This window comes from Pteropus alecto, unplaced genomic scaffold (assembly GCF_000325575.1).
Source record: "Pteropus alecto unplaced genomic scaffold, ASM32557v1 scaffold110, whole genome shotgun sequence".
Lineage (NCBI taxonomy): Eukaryota > Metazoa > Chordata > Mammalia > Chiroptera > Pteropodidae > Pteropus > Pteropus alecto.
The window spans coordinates 10064057-10079993 of NW_006431920.1; the positions used below are offsets into that span (position 1 = coordinate 10064057).

At 54.0% G+C, this 15937-nt stretch overlaps 2 protein-coding genes across 10 annotated transcripts in view; both read left to right on the forward strand.

Annotated features, from left to right (window-relative positions):
• Nucleotides 1–58: 58 nt before the first annotated feature.
• Nucleotides 59–9239, forward strand: ATG9A (autophagy related 9A). 9 transcript variants are annotated; one of them, XM_025043280.1, is made up of 17 exons: nucleotides 116–193; nucleotides 522–586; nucleotides 1233–1290; nucleotides 1704–1832; nucleotides 1937–1980; nucleotides 2509–2573; nucleotides 3358–3519; nucleotides 3705–3846; nucleotides 4085–4833; nucleotides 4915–5068; nucleotides 5174–5353; nucleotides 5762–6010; nucleotides 6210–6388; nucleotides 6496–6613; nucleotides 7364–7586; nucleotides 7774–7919; nucleotides 8192–9239. In XM_025043280.1, exons 4-17 carry the CDS (start codon nucleotides 1730–1732, stop codon nucleotides 8195–8197), a joined length of 2520 nt encoding a protein of 839 aa, XP_024899048.1. In that variant the 5' UTR covers nucleotides 116–193; nucleotides 522–586; nucleotides 1233–1290; nucleotides 1704–1729; the 3' UTR covers nucleotides 8198–9239. The 9 variants fall into 9 exon arrangements, with proteins under 9 accessions (XP_006906764.1, XP_015440879.1, XP_006906763.1 ...); XM_006906702.3 differs by lacking the exon at nucleotides 522–586 and having other exon boundaries at nucleotides 59–193; XM_015585393.2 differs by lacking the exon at nucleotides 522–586 and having other exon boundaries at nucleotides 90–266.
• A 356-nt stretch (nucleotides 9240–9595) lies between these two features.
• The window catches only part of ABCB6 (ATP binding cassette subfamily B member 6 (Langereis blood group)), a 7731-nt gene continuing 1389 nt past the window's right edge, over nucleotides 9596–15937 (forward strand). The window contains exons 1-16 of the mRNA XM_006906704.3: nucleotides 9596–10452; nucleotides 10764–10901; nucleotides 11137–11323; nucleotides 11519–11620; nucleotides 11797–11980; nucleotides 12574–12695; nucleotides 13189–13298; nucleotides 13504–13569; nucleotides 13738–13863; nucleotides 14019–14095; nucleotides 14184–14247; nucleotides 14361–14446; nucleotides 14658–14715; nucleotides 14941–15045; nucleotides 15463–15637; nucleotides 15767–15879. Coding sequence (XP_006906766.2) covers nucleotides 9904–10452; nucleotides 10764–10901; nucleotides 11137–11323; nucleotides 11519–11620; nucleotides 11797–11980; nucleotides 12574–12695; nucleotides 13189–13298; nucleotides 13504–13569; nucleotides 13738–13863; nucleotides 14019–14095; nucleotides 14184–14247; nucleotides 14361–14446; nucleotides 14658–14715; nucleotides 14941–15045; nucleotides 15463–15637; nucleotides 15767–15879 — 2262 coding nt within the window. The 5' untranslated portion in view covers nucleotides 9596–9903. The remainder of the gene's footprint in view (nucleotides 10453–10763; nucleotides 10902–11136; nucleotides 11324–11518; nucleotides 11621–11796; nucleotides 11981–12573; nucleotides 12696–13188; nucleotides 13299–13503; nucleotides 13570–13737; nucleotides 13864–14018; nucleotides 14096–14183; nucleotides 14248–14360; nucleotides 14447–14657; nucleotides 14716–14940; nucleotides 15046–15462; nucleotides 15638–15766; nucleotides 15880–15937) is intronic.

A 15937-nucleotide genomic window follows, 5' to 3' on the forward strand; every position in this document is an offset into this window, starting at 1 on the left:
CTTTAGTCCCGCTCCCAAAGCCGAGAATTGGCCATCGTGTCTCCACCCCTTATGCTCATTGGTCAGACTTGCTGCGGGTGACAGTGAGTGACAGACGCCAGGCCTAGCGCCCTAGGTCGGGCCGAGCCCAACGAAGCCGTCGGAGCCCCTGGAATCACCCGGGTCACTGTCCCTGAGGTGAAACGCAAGACCGGTTAGTGGTATCTCAGGGCCCGGACCGGGCCTGGCCAAGGGTGCTCAGGGAGCCCTAAGTGAGCTCACGGCGGGTAACGGGGGAAGGGGCGCCGCGGGCGGGGCGGAGGCGCGCAGCCGAAATGTTTTGATAGCCGGGACGCGCGGGCGGGGGCGCGCGCGGGCGGCGGGGCCGCGCGCGAGGTTGTCCGCTGCTGGGAGCCAAGCCCATGGCCTAGGCGACCCTGGATCGTGCTGGGCTCAGGTCGTGGCGGCTGGGTGTGGGGAGGCAACCCAGCCCACTTGGGGTATCTGCCGTCGGACTGGCTTTATTCCTCCAACATCCGCAGGAACCACTGATCCCACGGCCGTTCGGGGTTCCGTGGGCCCAGGGTCCACAGTGCCCCTGTGAGTGGTGAGTTCCCTGAGGTCTGGGTCAGCTCCTTTGGACCCAGGGCTCTCACTAATCCAGGGAGTCTCACTTGGGCCAGGCTGGGCCGTGCTCCATGGCCCCAGGGTCTGCACTGAATGCCACCTAGACCATGCCTGGCTTCAGGGATCTAAAGAACACAGAGTTCACCCAAGAACTGATCCAGTCAGGACTTCCCATCCAGGACCTATGCCTGCTGGCTGGGCTGGGCCTTCCATACTAGAGAAGCAGGGAGTTAACCAGAAAGGTTTTCTTCAGTAAACACTCTTTTCTTGGATTTGGGTTTGGGGCTTTTTGGACCCTGAGTGGCCTGATTTCTGAGGCTGAGCTGGAGCAATAGAGAGACAATCCAGACAGTCCAGAGGGGCCTCCCAACCTCAGGCCGGTACTGACTCAGTATTCACAGTTTCAATAGTCACTTATTGAGATCCTCCAGTTGAATGAGTGGCCTTGTATGTACTACTACCAGAGGAAGTGTGGATCACCCTAGGCTGGAAGGGTGGCTCTTCCCCACTGCTGCCTCCCTGTCTCATGCTTTGCCTCCTCTTAGTAAGGGGTGGCAGGGCCGGAGGGTTAGCTTTCTTCTCGTCCCCACTACCCACTCTCTGGGGCCTGACAACTTCTCCTCCAGTAGCTGCAGAGCCAGGGCATTGAGGGCTGGAGCGGAGCAGACACTGTCCATGGAGCTGGTAAGGCCATGTGCTTATTTCAAACCTTTGTTTACAAAGTGCTTCCAAACTGCTAGTCTCTTGGGAGAACAGGGTTTCTCTAGGAGGGTATGGGGAGGGCCCCTTTTCTCCACAGAACAGAAAATGAAACCACTTCCCCAAAGGCGCAGAGTCTGGCTTCAGGCCTGTAAAGCCTCAGTAGACACTCGGTAAAGGCTCTGGGAATGACTGACCTTATTGGTCGTTAAGGGCTCCCGAGCCCTGAGCTTGCTGCTGTCCTTTCATTACTACTCCTCCTCTGCCTTCGAGCCAAGAAAGACTGGTAGCGGAGACGAAACCCAAGGGTTCTTTCTCACTCCTGGTCTTGTAGGCAGGGCAGCAGACAAGCAGCACCAGGGGCTGACCCTGCGTCCCTTCTTCTTCATTGCCGGCAGGTGGATAAGGTGGACAGGGGGCGGTGATGGCGCAGTTTGACACTGAATACCAGCGCCTAGAGGCCTCCTACAGTGATTCACCCCCAGGAGAAGAGGACCTCTTGGTGCACGTCCCTGAGGGGAGCAAGTGTGAGTTCTTGGCCATGACAGCCAGAGCTGGGGCATGGGGGAGAATTGGTGCAGGAACGATGAGGGAGCGAGGGGCTCTGACATCTCTGTTCCTGTGCCCACAGCACCTTGGCACCACATCGAAAACCTTGACCTTTTCTTCTCTCGAATATCCTTTGCGTCTCTGTGTTGGAGCTGTGGAACCTTTATCCCCTCTCTAAGTCAGGCTCCTGATGGGAAATTGGGGTGGGTTTGACTCTAATCCCTGGAAGGGGGATGGAACTCTTCTTGAGGCTGAAAGAGGCTGGGAAGTTATGATCGTCATAAATAACAATACCCTACATTTACCAAGAGCTATATGCTTTTCACTTTGTGGTGTTAATTTATAAGGAATCTCTAAGGGTGATCCTCCTTTTTGATGGGAGGCTAATAACCATAGTAATTAATGTCTTTTGACTCATTCTGTGTCAGCTCTGTGTTAAATGCTTTATATGCATTATGTTAGGCCTAATAATCCTATGAGGTAGATGCTGTTATTCCTAATATACCACTGCAGACAAAAGCTTAGAGAGGTTAAGTAACTTGGCCAAAGTCACACAGCTAGAAAGTCATAGAGCCAAGACTTAAGCTCAGCTATGTTACACCAAAGTGCTCTTAATTGCTGTCTCTACTGACTACTTTTTCTTAAGAATTACACGTTTATAATCTACACCAGAAGAATGGCTTCACTTGTATGCTCATCGGGGAGATCTTTGAGCTCACGTAAGTATAAAAAGTGATGGATGATTTGGTGAAGGAATACATCTCAGTCTTTCCTCTGTTTGAGCTCATCCTTGGCCCTACCTGCCAATGCAATTTGGTACTAGGCTAAAAATTCTACAAACCTCTGTAGTTCAGGGACTGGGTGTGACCTCAAAATTTACAGCCTTCACCTTTTTTATTTTCTATATTAAGGAAAACTTTCCAAGTCCTATCTCTTCCACAGAGAGAACTCAGACTTGATCATTTCATCAGCACTCCAATGGAATGGGCATGGTTCCGTCAGACACCAGCCACTTAATTAAAAAATGGCTTGGTTGCACTTTAGGCTGGCTGCTAGACAGAGAGTCTTCGAAGAGGAAGGAGCCATATGGCCTCGTCAAAGGGGTTGGAGTTGGGAAAACACCCCTCAATAAGAAAAGAGTTCAAATCCTCAAAGGGCTTCTAACTACCATCTCAAAAGGAAATCAGGGACAAGGAACCAGAAACAACAATCATAAGACTTGAAAGAGTCCAGTAAGCTTGGCAGAGATTACTGTGGGGTGAGGAAAGCAGGCTGATTCTTTCTGTAGGGCCTGAGGCAAAGAGCAAAAAATAGGAGCTTTTTTGTGTCTGAGACAGTCCCCTGGGGCTGAGCAACAGAGAGAGCCCACTGGGAGCTCTCCAGCCCCTCCATTTCCCAGAGGCTGCTCCCTAGTCGGCTGCTGCTTCTAGACTCCTGTTTCCCATGTATTTCAATGGTGCCTCTCTGACTCTCGAACTGCACCCCCTCCTCCCAACTCCCCAGGCAGTTCCTCTTTGTGGTTGCCTTCACCACCTTCCTGGTCAGCTGTGTGGACTACGACATCCTATTTGCCAATAAGATGGTGAACCACAGTCTTCATCCTACCGAGCCAGTCAAGGTCACTCTGCCAGATGCCTTTCTGCCTGCCCAACTCTGTAGTGCCAGGTAAGGGCCACAGGTCAGAAGGCAGTAGAGCCTATAGTTCTGCTAGCAGGTAGAGAATGGAGTGGAGTGTGAGGCAGTAACACATTCCCTAGAACAGACCCAGGTTCAGCCTTGCCAAATCCTTCAGGAGAGCAGCATATTTGCCAAGACTCTTTAAGGGCACCTCTCTTCTTTTTCCCCTCCAGGATTCAGGAAAATGGCTCCCTCATCACCATCCTGGTCATCGCTGGTGTCTTCTGGGTCCACCGGCTTATCAAGTTCATCTATAATATTTGCTGCTACTGGGAGATCCACTCCTTCTACCTGCATGCTCTGCGCATCCCCATGGTGAGACTGGGAAGTTGGGTGGTTAGCACCACAGCCCAAGACGTCTACTACAGCTTGGGAAGGGCGGAGTGTAGTCCTAGGCTTCAGGCATCCTCAACCGTCATTGGCAGTTCAGGGGGCATCTGCTTAAGGGCTCCGCTCAGCTAAGCACAAGACCCCAAGCCTGACAGCTAATGCATGGCAAGGGGCCAAGGCAACAACTTCACCTTCCATACCTTGTCTCTTCCCCACCCCTCAGTCTGCCCTTCCATACTGCACATGGCAGGAAGTGCAGGCCCGGATTGTGCAGACCCAGAAAGAGCACCAGATCTGTATCCACAAGCGCGAGTTGACAGAACTGGACATCTACCACCGCATCCTCCGTTTCCAGAACTACATGGTTGCTCTGGTGAACAAATCCCTCCTGCCCCTGCGCTTCCGCCTGCCAGGCCTTGGGGAGGCCGTCTTTTTCACCCGTGGCCTCAAGTACAACTTTGAGCTGATTCTCTTCTGGGGACCTGGCTCTCTATTTCTCAATGAATGGAGCCTCAAGGCTGAGTACAAACGTGGGGGGCAACGGCTAGAGCTAGCCCAGCGCCTCAGCAATCGCATCCTGTGGATTGGCATTGCCAATTTCCTGCTGTGCCCCCTCATCCTTATCTGGCAGATTCTCTATGCCTTCTTCAGCTACGCCGAGGTGCTGAAGCGGGAGCCAGGAGCCCTGGGAGCACGTTGCTGGTCACTCTATGGTCGCTGCTACCTCCGTCACTTCAATGAGCTGGAGCACGAGCTGCAGTCCCGCCTCAGCCGTGGCTATAAGCCCGCCTCCAAGTACATGAATTGCTTCTTGTCACCGCTATTGACATTGCTGGCCAAGAATGGCGCCTTTTTCGCTGGCTCCATCCTGGCCGTGCTTATTGCCCTCACCATCTACGATGAAGATGTGTTGGCTGTGGAACATGTTCTCACCACCGTCACACTCCTGGGGGTCACCGTGACTGTGTGCAGGTGGGCAGGGCAGCAGGTGGGAGCAAGCAGACTAGCATTCCCAGGAAAGGCTGACATCTCACCATGACCCCGATCCCACAGGTCCTTTATCCCGGACCAGCACATGGTGTTCTGCCCTGAGCAGCTGCTCCGCGTGATCCTCGCTCACATCCACTACATGCCTGACCACTGGCAGGGTAATGCCCACCGCTCGCAGACCCGGGACGAGTTTGCCCAGCTCTTCCAGTACAAGGCAGTGAGTGGAGTTGGAGTTAGGGCCTGCTAGAAACTGGCTGATAGCTTGGTGGTGAGGGCTGGGATCCCTCCTGCTTTCTGGTGACCTTGGTCCCCTCCCTTTTAGGTGTTCATCTTGGAGGAGTTACTGAGCCCCATTGTCACACCCCTCATCCTCATCTTCTGCCTGCGCCCACGGGCCCTGGAGATTATAGACTTTTTCCGCAATTTCACCGTGGAGGTTGTCGGTGTTGGAGATACCTGCTCCTTTGCCCAAATGGATGTTCGCCAGCATGGGCATCCCCAGGTACTGGGAGAGGATGGAGGCAGGTGGCCAGAGGTGGTGCTGGCACATAGTGTCTTTGGGCAAACTGCAAAAAAGCATCCCTTCTGAGTCAGCACATCACAAAAAGGCAGCCCTGTACCAGGGCATACACTGCTTGGTAAACAGGAGCCTGGGCCAGATTTTAGCCCTAAACTTGTACCCTTAGCCAGGCTCCCTTGAGAAAAGCACAAGCTAAGCAATTAGCCCAGCATGTGGCCACTCCTGGGGTAGGCGATGGGACCCTGGATAAGATACAGCAGTGCATTGCGGTCTCTGTTCTCCAGGGGCAAAGCCTTGCTGGAGGATGAGCTTCCCCTTTCCTAGCAGGAAATGTACAAAAAGGGTTCCTGTAAGAGGACAGTCTCACTCACTGCAGCCTCTTTTATGCAGTGGCTATCCGCTGGGCAGACCGAGGCCTCAGTGTACCAGCAAGCCGAGGATGGGAAGACGGAGTTGTCACTCATGCACTTTGCCATCACCAACCCTGGCTGGCAGCCACCACGTGAGAGCACGGCCTTCCTTGGCTTCCTTAAGGAGCAGGTTCAGCGGGACGGAGCAGCTGCTGGCCTTGCCCAGGGGGGTCTGCTTCCTGAAAATGCCCTCTTTACGTCCATCCAGTCCTTACAATCTGAGTCTGAGGTGTGTCCCTGGGGACTGGGGGATGATGGGCGCAGTGGACTCCCAGAGCTGGAGTTGAGAACTAGGCCTGGGGTGGAAGGGCCTACCCTACAGTTCTGTCTGTTCACTCTGTGCTATTGAGTCCTGATGTGCAGAATTCTGGGGGCCCCAGAGGCCTCCCTCCTGCCCTGAGAATTCAGCTCACCCCTTTCTTTCATAGCCATTGAGCCTTATTGCAAATGTGGTAGCTGGCTCATCCTGCCGGGGCCCCCCACTGCCCAGAGACCTGCAGGGCTCCAGGCACAGAGCTGAAGTCGCCTCTGCCCTGCGCTCCTTCTCCCCTTTGCAAGCTGGTCAGGTTCCCATGGGCCGGGCTCCCAGCACCATGACAGGCTCTGGGTGAGTAGAGGTGGGCCAAGATGGGAGGGCATGGCAGTAGCACCTAGCAACATCTGTGGGTCTCAAAAATGTTGATGAGTGCTGCCTGTCTGTGCTGGGAGAGACAGGGTGGATGCCAGGACAGCCAGCTCCGGGAGCAGTGTGTGGGAAGGACAGCTGCAGAGCCTGGTGCTGTCGGAATACGCATCCACTGAGATGAGCCTGCACGCCCTCTATATGCACCAGGTGAGTGGGCAGCACGGAGCAGGGCCATAGAGCCAATGTGGCGGTTGAAAAATAGAATAGATGATTTTAGATGTGAGACATGGGTTCAAATCCTTGCTCTGCCATTTAGCTGCTCTGCAATTTTCATCCCCACACATACCCTCTTACTATCCTTTTAGCCAAGCTTACTCTCATCCAGGGCCTTTACACACTCGTGGTTTCCCCTGCCAAGAATTCAATTCCCTGAGGTATCCATATGACTCCTTGCTTCCCTCTATTCAGATCTCTGCTCTTACCTTTTCCATGAGACCAACGCTGGCCACCCTGAGTAAAAGCCGCCCTTGCCCACCCTTTTGAATCTCCCTGCTACATTTTTTCCCATAGCATTTAGCACCATCTGACATTGTATTCTTTCCTTATTTATTTGTTTATTGCATCCTTTCCCTGTCCTCCTAGCCCCACAAAGGCTGGGAGTTCTATTTTGTTCACTGTTATATCCTTGGTACCTAAAAGAGTGCCTTGCACTTAGATCCACAATTTGTTCTTGAATCAAATGACTAGGTACATTGAGTGCCATGATAATCTGTGTACAGGCTCGTTTCAGAGGTCTGCTGAGAATTTACCCTGTCAAACATCATGTGTACGTTACACACTATTAATATAATAGGTACTCTGGATCAGTGATGGGAACTGGCTGATACCATGGTGGGGAGCACCTGCTTCAGATATCCTTCTGTTCCCAATTAATGGCACTCCCCCCCACCTTCTCAGCTCCACAAGCAGCAGGCCCAGGCTGAACCTGAGCGGCACGTGTGGCACCGCCGGGAGAGTGATGAGAGTGGGGAGAGTGCCCCTGAAGAGGGGGGAGAAGGTGCCCGGGCCTCCCAACCTATCCCCCGCTCTGCCAGCTATCCCTGTGCTGCACCCCGGCCTGGAGCACCTGAGACTACTGCCCTGCAGGGGGGCTTCCAGAGGCGTTACGGGGGCATCACAGGTATCCAGTGGGCATACAGGACACAACCTTCAGGGAAGGGTGGTTCTTTCAGGGCTTCGGAGGGAAGGAGGTCAGAGGGACCAGGCCCAGGAGACTAACCCCTCTCCATCCTCACCCTGGGCAGCCCCAGAACCCTTCTCATTCCTGTTTGTATTCATTCTAAGAGCATGTTTACTTGTGTCTCTAGATCCTGGCACAGTGCCCCGGGCTCCCTCTCACTTCTCTCGGCTGCCCCTTGGAGGGTGGGCTGAAGATGGGCAGTCAGCATCAAGGCACCCAGAGCCTGTGCCCGAGGAGGGCTCAGAGGATGAACTTCCCCCTCAGGTGCACAAGGTAAGGACTCCAGGGCCCAAGAATAACTAGCGAAAATAGTAACTCCCAGGCTGAGTTCAAAGCTTCTCATGTGAAGGGAGGCAGGCCTCTCATGTACAGATACTGCATCTTCCCCTCCAAAATACACTCCCCTTTCTTCCCTCACCTGCTCTGAAATCCAGAGCTTGATTTTTCCTTCAATTACCTCTCCAAGAATCAAGCTTTCTTTTTCCTTTATCTCCAGGCTTCTGTCCGGTAGACTACCTCCACTAACAACCCTTTTCTCTCCACAGGTATAGACAAAGCTGAAGAGAGTCCCTGTGCCCCAGGATGGAGGCCAGTGTTGCCCTGCCATCCCATCCGCCTGCCATGGAGGGCTTCTCTGAGTCTGCCTGGCTCCACGCGTGTGGTGTTTATGTGTCCGTGCCTGGCCAAGGGAGGTGCCAATACTGGGCTCGCCACAGTCCCAGGAGAGAAATTGAGGGCCTAGGAACCAGGGCACGCAAGAAACCCCTTGACTCAGAGTGTGGTGCTAGAAACTGGTCCCCAGCCCTAGTACTGCCACCTTTGCACTCACCCCTGCAAGTCTCCAGAGGACTGCCCACCACAGAAGCTGCCAACCAGGGAGAACCTGTGCCAACTGTGGAGTGAGGAGGTTGGGCCTGGACCCTCAACCTTTGTAGCCTCCCTCCCTCTACCCTGAACAGATGAGCAGCTCAGGCTGTGGCCCTTACCTCACCCCCAGTTCTCTCCCAGTGCTACAGCCTGCTTACCTCTCTTCTGCTTCCTGCACATCACTGGCATGTGTGCCGCTTGCTCTGGTTCTGTTCGCTCACTCCCCTTCTGTTCAGCTTTTGCTTTGCGTTGGCGTGGAGGCCCTAGCTCCCAACTCCCCTCACGCTATCTTTTGACACTAAAAAGGAAGGTTTCTAAGGTGCAGGAGCAGGATGGAAATTCTTTGCTGCCCTCTTTAACTTTCAGAATGGGCCTCTGGGAGACTGAGGCCTTCCAGGCCCCCATTGCTGCTTATTGTACCCCCCACCACCTGCACAAGGGATTGGGCTGGAGTGTGCCCTCTGCTGGCTACCTCCCAGCAAGAGAGCTCTGGACTGCCTCCTGCTGTCCCCTAGAGGGGGGATGGAGGGGCGACAGGATGGCTTTGCCCAAGGCTTTGGGCTGCCGCATTGCATGCTAGGACCCAGCTCCTACTCTCCGCCCCACCCCTCACCCAGCTCTGGCCCGCTGCGGTTGAATGGTGAATTGCGCTGCCCGAACTCACCGCAGAACGGAGTGGGGACCGTGTACAGCTTGACCCTTAATAAAGAAGGGACTTTGACTGGGTCGGCCTTGTTGTCTCGCGCGGCTTGGGTTCTGGGAACAAGCGGAATGGGGTTTTGGTGATCCCTCCAGGTAGCTGGGGACCAGGCCGAGCCCTGTAGAAAAGAGGGCCTCTGAGGTTGCTCGGAAGTAGCTGGCTAGCAGAAGGACCATTTCCGATCTATGATTCCTTGGAGGTCAAAGTCTCCAACCAGACCAGCGACATATTTCCCGCTCTGAGCATGTGACCAAGCCGACACTGGGGCCAATTTTGCCTTCTCGGCGGGCATCATTTCTCTCCGCCCCTTTGGCGACATTTGCCCAATGGGGACTCTGGGAAAGGAATGGGGGCGGTCCTGGTGGGTGGGGCTGCTGCGGACCGGAGCGGCTCGAGCCGGACGCTGAACATTCCTGCGGGCCGGGACTTGGCCGGAGGGTCCCGGGCAGTGGCGAGGGACGGAGTGGCGGAGACGGTGTACGTGCCCTGCGCGTGTACGTGGCGGCGGCGCGTGCGCGGAGTGGGCGGTGTAGCTGGCTCCACGTGCGTCCCTGACCGCGACCCTCGCGGCTTAGAGCCCCGCGGGTCCATGACTCGAGACACCCCGGCGTCCGCGCCCTGCCCCGAGAGGCCAGTCCGGTTCTCCCGTCCTGTAGTCCCCGCATCCTCGGCTGGCGGCTACTCATTGCCATGGTGACTGTGGGCAACTACTGCGAGGCCGAAGGGCCCGCAGGTCCGGCCTGGACGAAGGGCGGCCTGAGTCCCTGCTTCTTCTTCACGCTCGTGCCTTCGTTGCTGATGGCCCTGGGGTCTCTGGCCTTGGTGCTGGCCCTTCCCTGCAAGCGTCGGGAACGGCCTGGTGGCTCTGACGCGCTGTCTTGGAGGGCCGGCCCTCGTGTCGCTCCCTACGGGCTGCAGCTGCTTCTGGCCACACTTCAGGTGGCGCTGCCCCTAGCCGGGCTGGTTGGCCGAATGGGCACTGCTCGGGGGTCCCCGCTGCCAGGTTACGTACTGCTGGCTTCTGTACTGGGGACTCTGGCTAGTGCCTGTGGCTTGGGGCTGCTCATTGAGGAACGGAGCCAGGCACGGCAGAAACTAGCAATGGGCGCCTGGATTAAGTTCAGTCACAGCCCGGGTCTCCTGCTCTTCTGGACTGTGGCGTTTGCAGCTGAGAACTTGTCCCTGATGTCTTGGAACAGCCCACAGTGGTGGTGGGCAAGGGCTGACTTGGGCCAGCAGGTGAGGGACCTCATGGGAAGAGGAGAAGCATGGGTGGCTGGGGCTGGGAAGAAGGATATCATGTCTGGTCATACTGGCTCCTTGCTTTGGGTAACTAAGAAAGGGAAGAAGGGAGGGGCTAGCTTCTGCTGGGAGATAGTGGGGTGTGTCTGTGCTGAGTCATTGTGGACTTCTTTTTCTTAAGTGCGTTATACCTGAGCCCCTAAAGAGGACCAGGCTGTGTGCCCTACGCTAATCCCCAGCCCTGTTATAAGTAGTAGCAACAGGATTTGGCCCTAATTGATAGTCTCCTTACATTTGTTTCATTCTAGGTTCAGTTTAGCCTGTGGGTAGTGCGGTACGTGGTCTCTGGAGGGCTTTTTGTCCTAGGGCTTTGGGCCCCTGGACTTCGTCCCCAGTCCTACACCTTGCAGGTCAATGAAGAGAATCAAGATGTAGAGAGGAGCCAGGTACACCTATATTTCTGAACCTTAGCATCTGTCTTAATTTCATTCTTTGTCATCATTTTCCCCACCATAATAAACTTTCCCAAATTTCAGATTGTGCCCTGTTAGCCTTTCTGACCCCATCACGGATCACTTGTGGATCTGAGATACCTAGAAGCAGTAATCCCATACATTTTTCCTGAAAGGTTTCTACTAGTGTATGTCTTTTTGATTTCTGAGCTGGTGTTTCACCATCTAGGTTCAGTCAACAGAGGGGCCACCTCAGTCTACCTGGCGAGACCTTGGCAGGAAGCTCCGCCTACTGAGTAGCTACTTGTGGCCTCGCGGAAGTCCAGCTCTGCAGCTTGTCGTGCTCATCTGCCTGGGGCTCATGGGGTTAGACCGGGGCCTGAATGTGTTGGTCCCCATCTTCTATAGGAACATAGGTGAGGGGGAGAAGGAATGCCAGCTCATTGCTCTGGTCTTTCATTGGCCTAGGACAGGGGTGGTGTTTAACCTAGGGCAGTGGTACAGAGTTGGGAGGTAAGTGGTCAGAAAGAGACTATGGCTGGTGCCTGGGGCAGTCACTTCTGAAGAGAGTTGTAGGGGCCATACTATGCTTTGACTTGTTTTCTCCATAGTAAACTTGCTGACTGAAAAGGCACCTTGGCACTCCCTGGCCTGGACTGTTACCACCTATGTCTTCCTCAAGTTCCTCCAGGGGGGTGGCACCGGCAGTACAGGTATGAGGGACTCTGCTCTCACCCTGGTTGGTACTGGCCCCTCCCCCTCCTGATAGGATGTCCCACAGGCATTCCTCCCCCAAGCCCTTTGTGCTCTCAGACCTTTCACATCTCTGTGCTGGCCTGATGTCCTTGAGCCCCTTAGCCCTACTGAAACCTCCCCTGGCTCCCCCCAGGCTTTGTGAGCAACCTGCGAACATTCCTGTGGATCAGGGTGCAGCAGTTCACATCCCGGCGGATGGAGCTGCGCCTCTTCTCCCATCTGCATGAGCTCTCACTACGATGGCATCTGGGGCGCCGCACAGGGGAGGTGCTGCGGATCGTGGACCGCGGCACATCCAGTGTCACTGGGCTGCTCAGGTGCCATGCCTGTGGGAAGGGAGTGTGGGAGGCTGGGGCTGGAAAGCAGGGATGGAGGGGCTATCAGGAGAACAGACACAGCTTGAGCAACGGCCCCTCTGCCCTCTTTTTTCTAATTATGAGATTAATGTACATATGCTCTCATAATAGACTGAGAGCAGATCTCTCGAATTCCACTCACTTTTCCAGTGGTTCCCACTCCATTTAATATGTTGAGTTCTACTTCTTCCCAATTTTAAATATATGTATGTACAGACTCCCAGAACTAATGTGCTATTGTGCAGATTTTTTCTGAAACAAACAGTATCATGACATAGGCATCATTTGCAGAGTTGCTTATTAATAAAACATTATGGAAATATATTCTCATCCAAGCATGAAGGTCTCCCTCCTTTGTTGTAATTGACCTAGAGCATTCTGTAGTTTGGGAATGCTGTGTTTCTTTTAGCCATCCACCTCCTAAGGGGCATTTAGCTTGATTCCAGTCTGTTGCTGTTGAAAACAAAATACTGCACTGAAACTCCAAGAGGTAGACTTGCTGGCTCTGAGCCCCTAAACCTATCTTTGTTGTTTGACTTGTCCCCTGCCTCCAGCTACCTGGTGTTCAATATCATCCCTACGCTGGCTGATATCATCATTGGCATCATCTACTTCAGCATGTTCTTCAACGCCTGGTTTGGCCTCATTGTGTTCCTGTGCATGAGTCTTTACCTCAGTGAGTGCCGCTTGGTAAAACCAGCTCCCTGAACTCTTTAGGGACTCCCTTGGGCATGAGCCCTGCCCTCGCTTGAGTGACCCTGTTTGGGAGGCTATAGATTAGTGGATTTGAATAAGCTCTTGGTGTTCCCCAATGTGGTGGATGGGCATGCTCCTCTGCCAAGGGAACTTGAGCTCAGCCTGGGTGGAGGGCCAAGAAGGGTATCCTGGTCACATTAAGTCCCCACTACAGATGTGGGTCAAGGATGCAGCTTACTTTCCTTTGTTCGCCAAAAGCGTTTTCGCACGTGAGGCTTCGGATAGGCTGTAAAGATATCTTGGGCACAGCCCCTTCCCTCAGAGAGCTTAGAGCATTCTCCCTTCAGGATCTGGGTCCCTGGGCTGTAGTGTAGGGTTAGTGTGTTTGTGGCAGGTGGCAGATATATACATGTCGTCTCTGCTGTTGGGAGCGATGTTTTGATCTTTTCTCCCTTCCCATTCTGCCACTCTAGCCCTGACCATTGTGGTCACTGAGTGGAGAACAAAGTTCCGACGTGATATGAACGCACAGGAGAATGCTACCCGGGCACGAGCCGTGGACTCTTTGCTAAACTTTGAGACGGTAAACGAGGCCTCAGTGGCACTGGTGTGAGGCATGGAGATGTGGAGGAGTGTGCCTGGGACCACCAGGGCTGCCGAGGAGCTGGGGCTACGGGGTGCGAGGTGTGCTGTTTAAAATCAGGAAGGCAGGAGTGGGGATCTGGAGGCAATGATCTGGGTGCTGAATACTGTGACCTTGTTCAACAATGGTGCTTTAAATTCCTCAGGTGAAGTATTACAACGCGGAGGGTTATGAAGTGGAACGCTATCAGGAGGCCATCATCAAATACCAGGTGAGGATGCTGGTTGGAGGCCTACTGAGAGCCGTGGCCTGGCCTCGTGGAATTGCCAGGGCTGAGAGGGGTAGAATTTAGGCTGTGAGGCTGAAGGTGCCTGGCCCAGGTTTGGACTTGGTGATGGTCAGTGTGTATGTGACATTCCTCCCTCCCTTATCACCACAGGGTTTGGAGTGGAAGTCAAATGCTTCACTGGTTTTACTAAATCAGACCCAGAACCTGGTGATTGGACTTGGGCTCCTTGCTGGCTCTCTGCTTTGTGCATACTTTGTCAGTGAACAGAAGCTACAGGTGAGGGAACTGTGCTGGGACAAGGAAGAGGAGCCTGGGGCCTATGTCTGGGCTACCAGGCTCCTGGGTGAGAAGCAGACAGATGACAGGAAGTGGGCAGGGTGACAGCCTGCAGGCCTCCTGTGACTCAAGTCGCCTTACCTGGATTGCCACAGGTTGGGGACTTTGTGCTTTTTGGTACCTACATCATCCAGCTGTACATGCCCCTCAACTGGTTTGGCACCTATTACAGGTAACCTGATCCCTGGCCTTCACCTCTCCAGGTGCGTGGTTATTTCCCCAGCTCCTCAGAGGACCTCCAACCAGCATTCTTTTTGCAGGATGATCCAGACCAACTTCATTGACATGGAGAACATGTTTGACTTGCTGAAAGAGGAGGCAGAAGTAAGTGAAGACAGAGGAGTGTGGTTTTGGGAAGCAGAAACCTGCATAGTATTTCTTGTGTCTGGAGAATACCAGGCCCATAACGGCGGCACTCATTGGTGGCATTCTCCCAGGTGAAGGACCTTCCTGGAGCAGGGCCCCTTCACTTTCAGAAGGGCCAGATTGAATTTGAGAATGTGCACTTCAGCTACACTGATGGGTGAGCCCCTCCTCTTTTGCCATCCCACAGCCCCCTTTCCCACTGTCCATTTATATACAGCCTTCCTGTCCCTCATCCGTGCTTCTTAGCCACCACTACCTGGGAAGAGAGCCAAAGCAGGGAAGAGGCAGGGCCCAGTAGTAGCTCTGGTGATAGAAGGGGGCACTGGGAGTATAGCAGGTCTGCTGACCATGCTCACTGTTCCTTGCAGGCGAGAGACCCTACAGGATGTGTCCTTCACTGTAATGCCTGGACAAACCCTGGCCTTGGTAAGAGGAGACCGAGCCACTTGGCCCAGCCTCCTGGAGCTTCTCTCATTGCAGTGAAGTATTACATGGTAATACTTCATAGTAGCTTGTGACCCAGGCTACGGAGTCAGAGCCCTGTCGTGATGGGTCACAGGCAGCCTCCATGGACATTGGTGACCTCTTGGAGAGAAAGCCATAAAAGCCAGCAGTCCTGAGAATGTTTTCCCTCTGTTTCCAATGCAACAGGTGGGCCCATCTGGAGCAGGAAAGAGTACAGTTTTACGCCTGCTGTTTCGCTTCTACGACGTCAGCTCTGGCTGCATCCGAATAGATGGCCAGGACATTTCACAGGTAAGGTTGTTTGGGAGAAGACTGTAATTTAGGAGCCTGTGTATAAAAGAATGATAAGTGCTGGGCATCCAGGGAGAGAAGGAGATGTCACCTCTGCAAAAAGCTGAGGCAAGAAACTTTCTAGCATCATCTGACACAAGTAAAAGAATCATGGGAATGATTTGTATGGTGCTGTATGGGGTACAAAGATCTGCAGCAATCTAGGGAAGCGGGAAGAGAAAGTGTATTTTCTCTTTATTGATGGGGAAACAGACTCAGAGAGGTTGAGTGATTTGCCCACACAGCTAGCTAGGATTTGGGGTGGTGGTGGCAGGATTGTTACCCAGGACATCATCTCATGTGCTTCCGGGTAGTACATCCTACCTCCCAAGTCTGGGAGCATCTCGCAGGCCAGGGCATATGGTCTTTTGGCCCTAGGTGACCCAGATCTCCCTCCGGTCTCACATTGGAGTCGTGCCCCAGGACACTGTCCTCTTCAATGACACTATTGCCAACAATATCCGCTACGGCTGCATCACAGCTGGCAATGATGAAGTGGAGGCTGCTGCCAAGGCTGCAGGCATCCATGATGCCATTATGTCTTTCCCTGAAGGTGAGCTCCCCCTATCCAATTTAATCCTAATATTCCCTCTGACCTCTGTTCCATCCCTTCCTTGCCCCATCTGGTCACAGAAACCAAGTTTATCCCGTGTGACTTGAGGGAGGTGGGCACTATTCTCAGGATACAAGACGCAGGTGGGCGAGCGGGGACTGAAGCTGAGCGGTGGGGAGAAGCAGCGCGTCGCCATTGCCCGCACCATTCTCAAGGCCCCTGACATCATTCTGCTGGATGAGGTGAGGGCCCTGTATCTCCTTCACCTCTCCTTCCTGCCCTGCCTGTGCCCACACCATT

Coding starts and splice junctions, on each gene's coding strand:
- ATG9A (XM_006906702.3), top strand. CDS start 1,730: ATGGCGCAGTTTGACACTGAATACCAGCGCCTAGAGGCCTCCTACAGT. Junction 3,847..4,084: donor ATGCTCTGCGCATCCCCATG/GTGAGACTGGGA, acceptor CCCACCCCTCAG/TCTGCCCTTCCATACTGCAC. Junction 7,587..7,773: donor GCGTTACGGGGGCATCACAG/GTATCCAGTGGG, acceptor TTGTGTCTCTAG/ATCCTGGCACAGTGCCCCGG.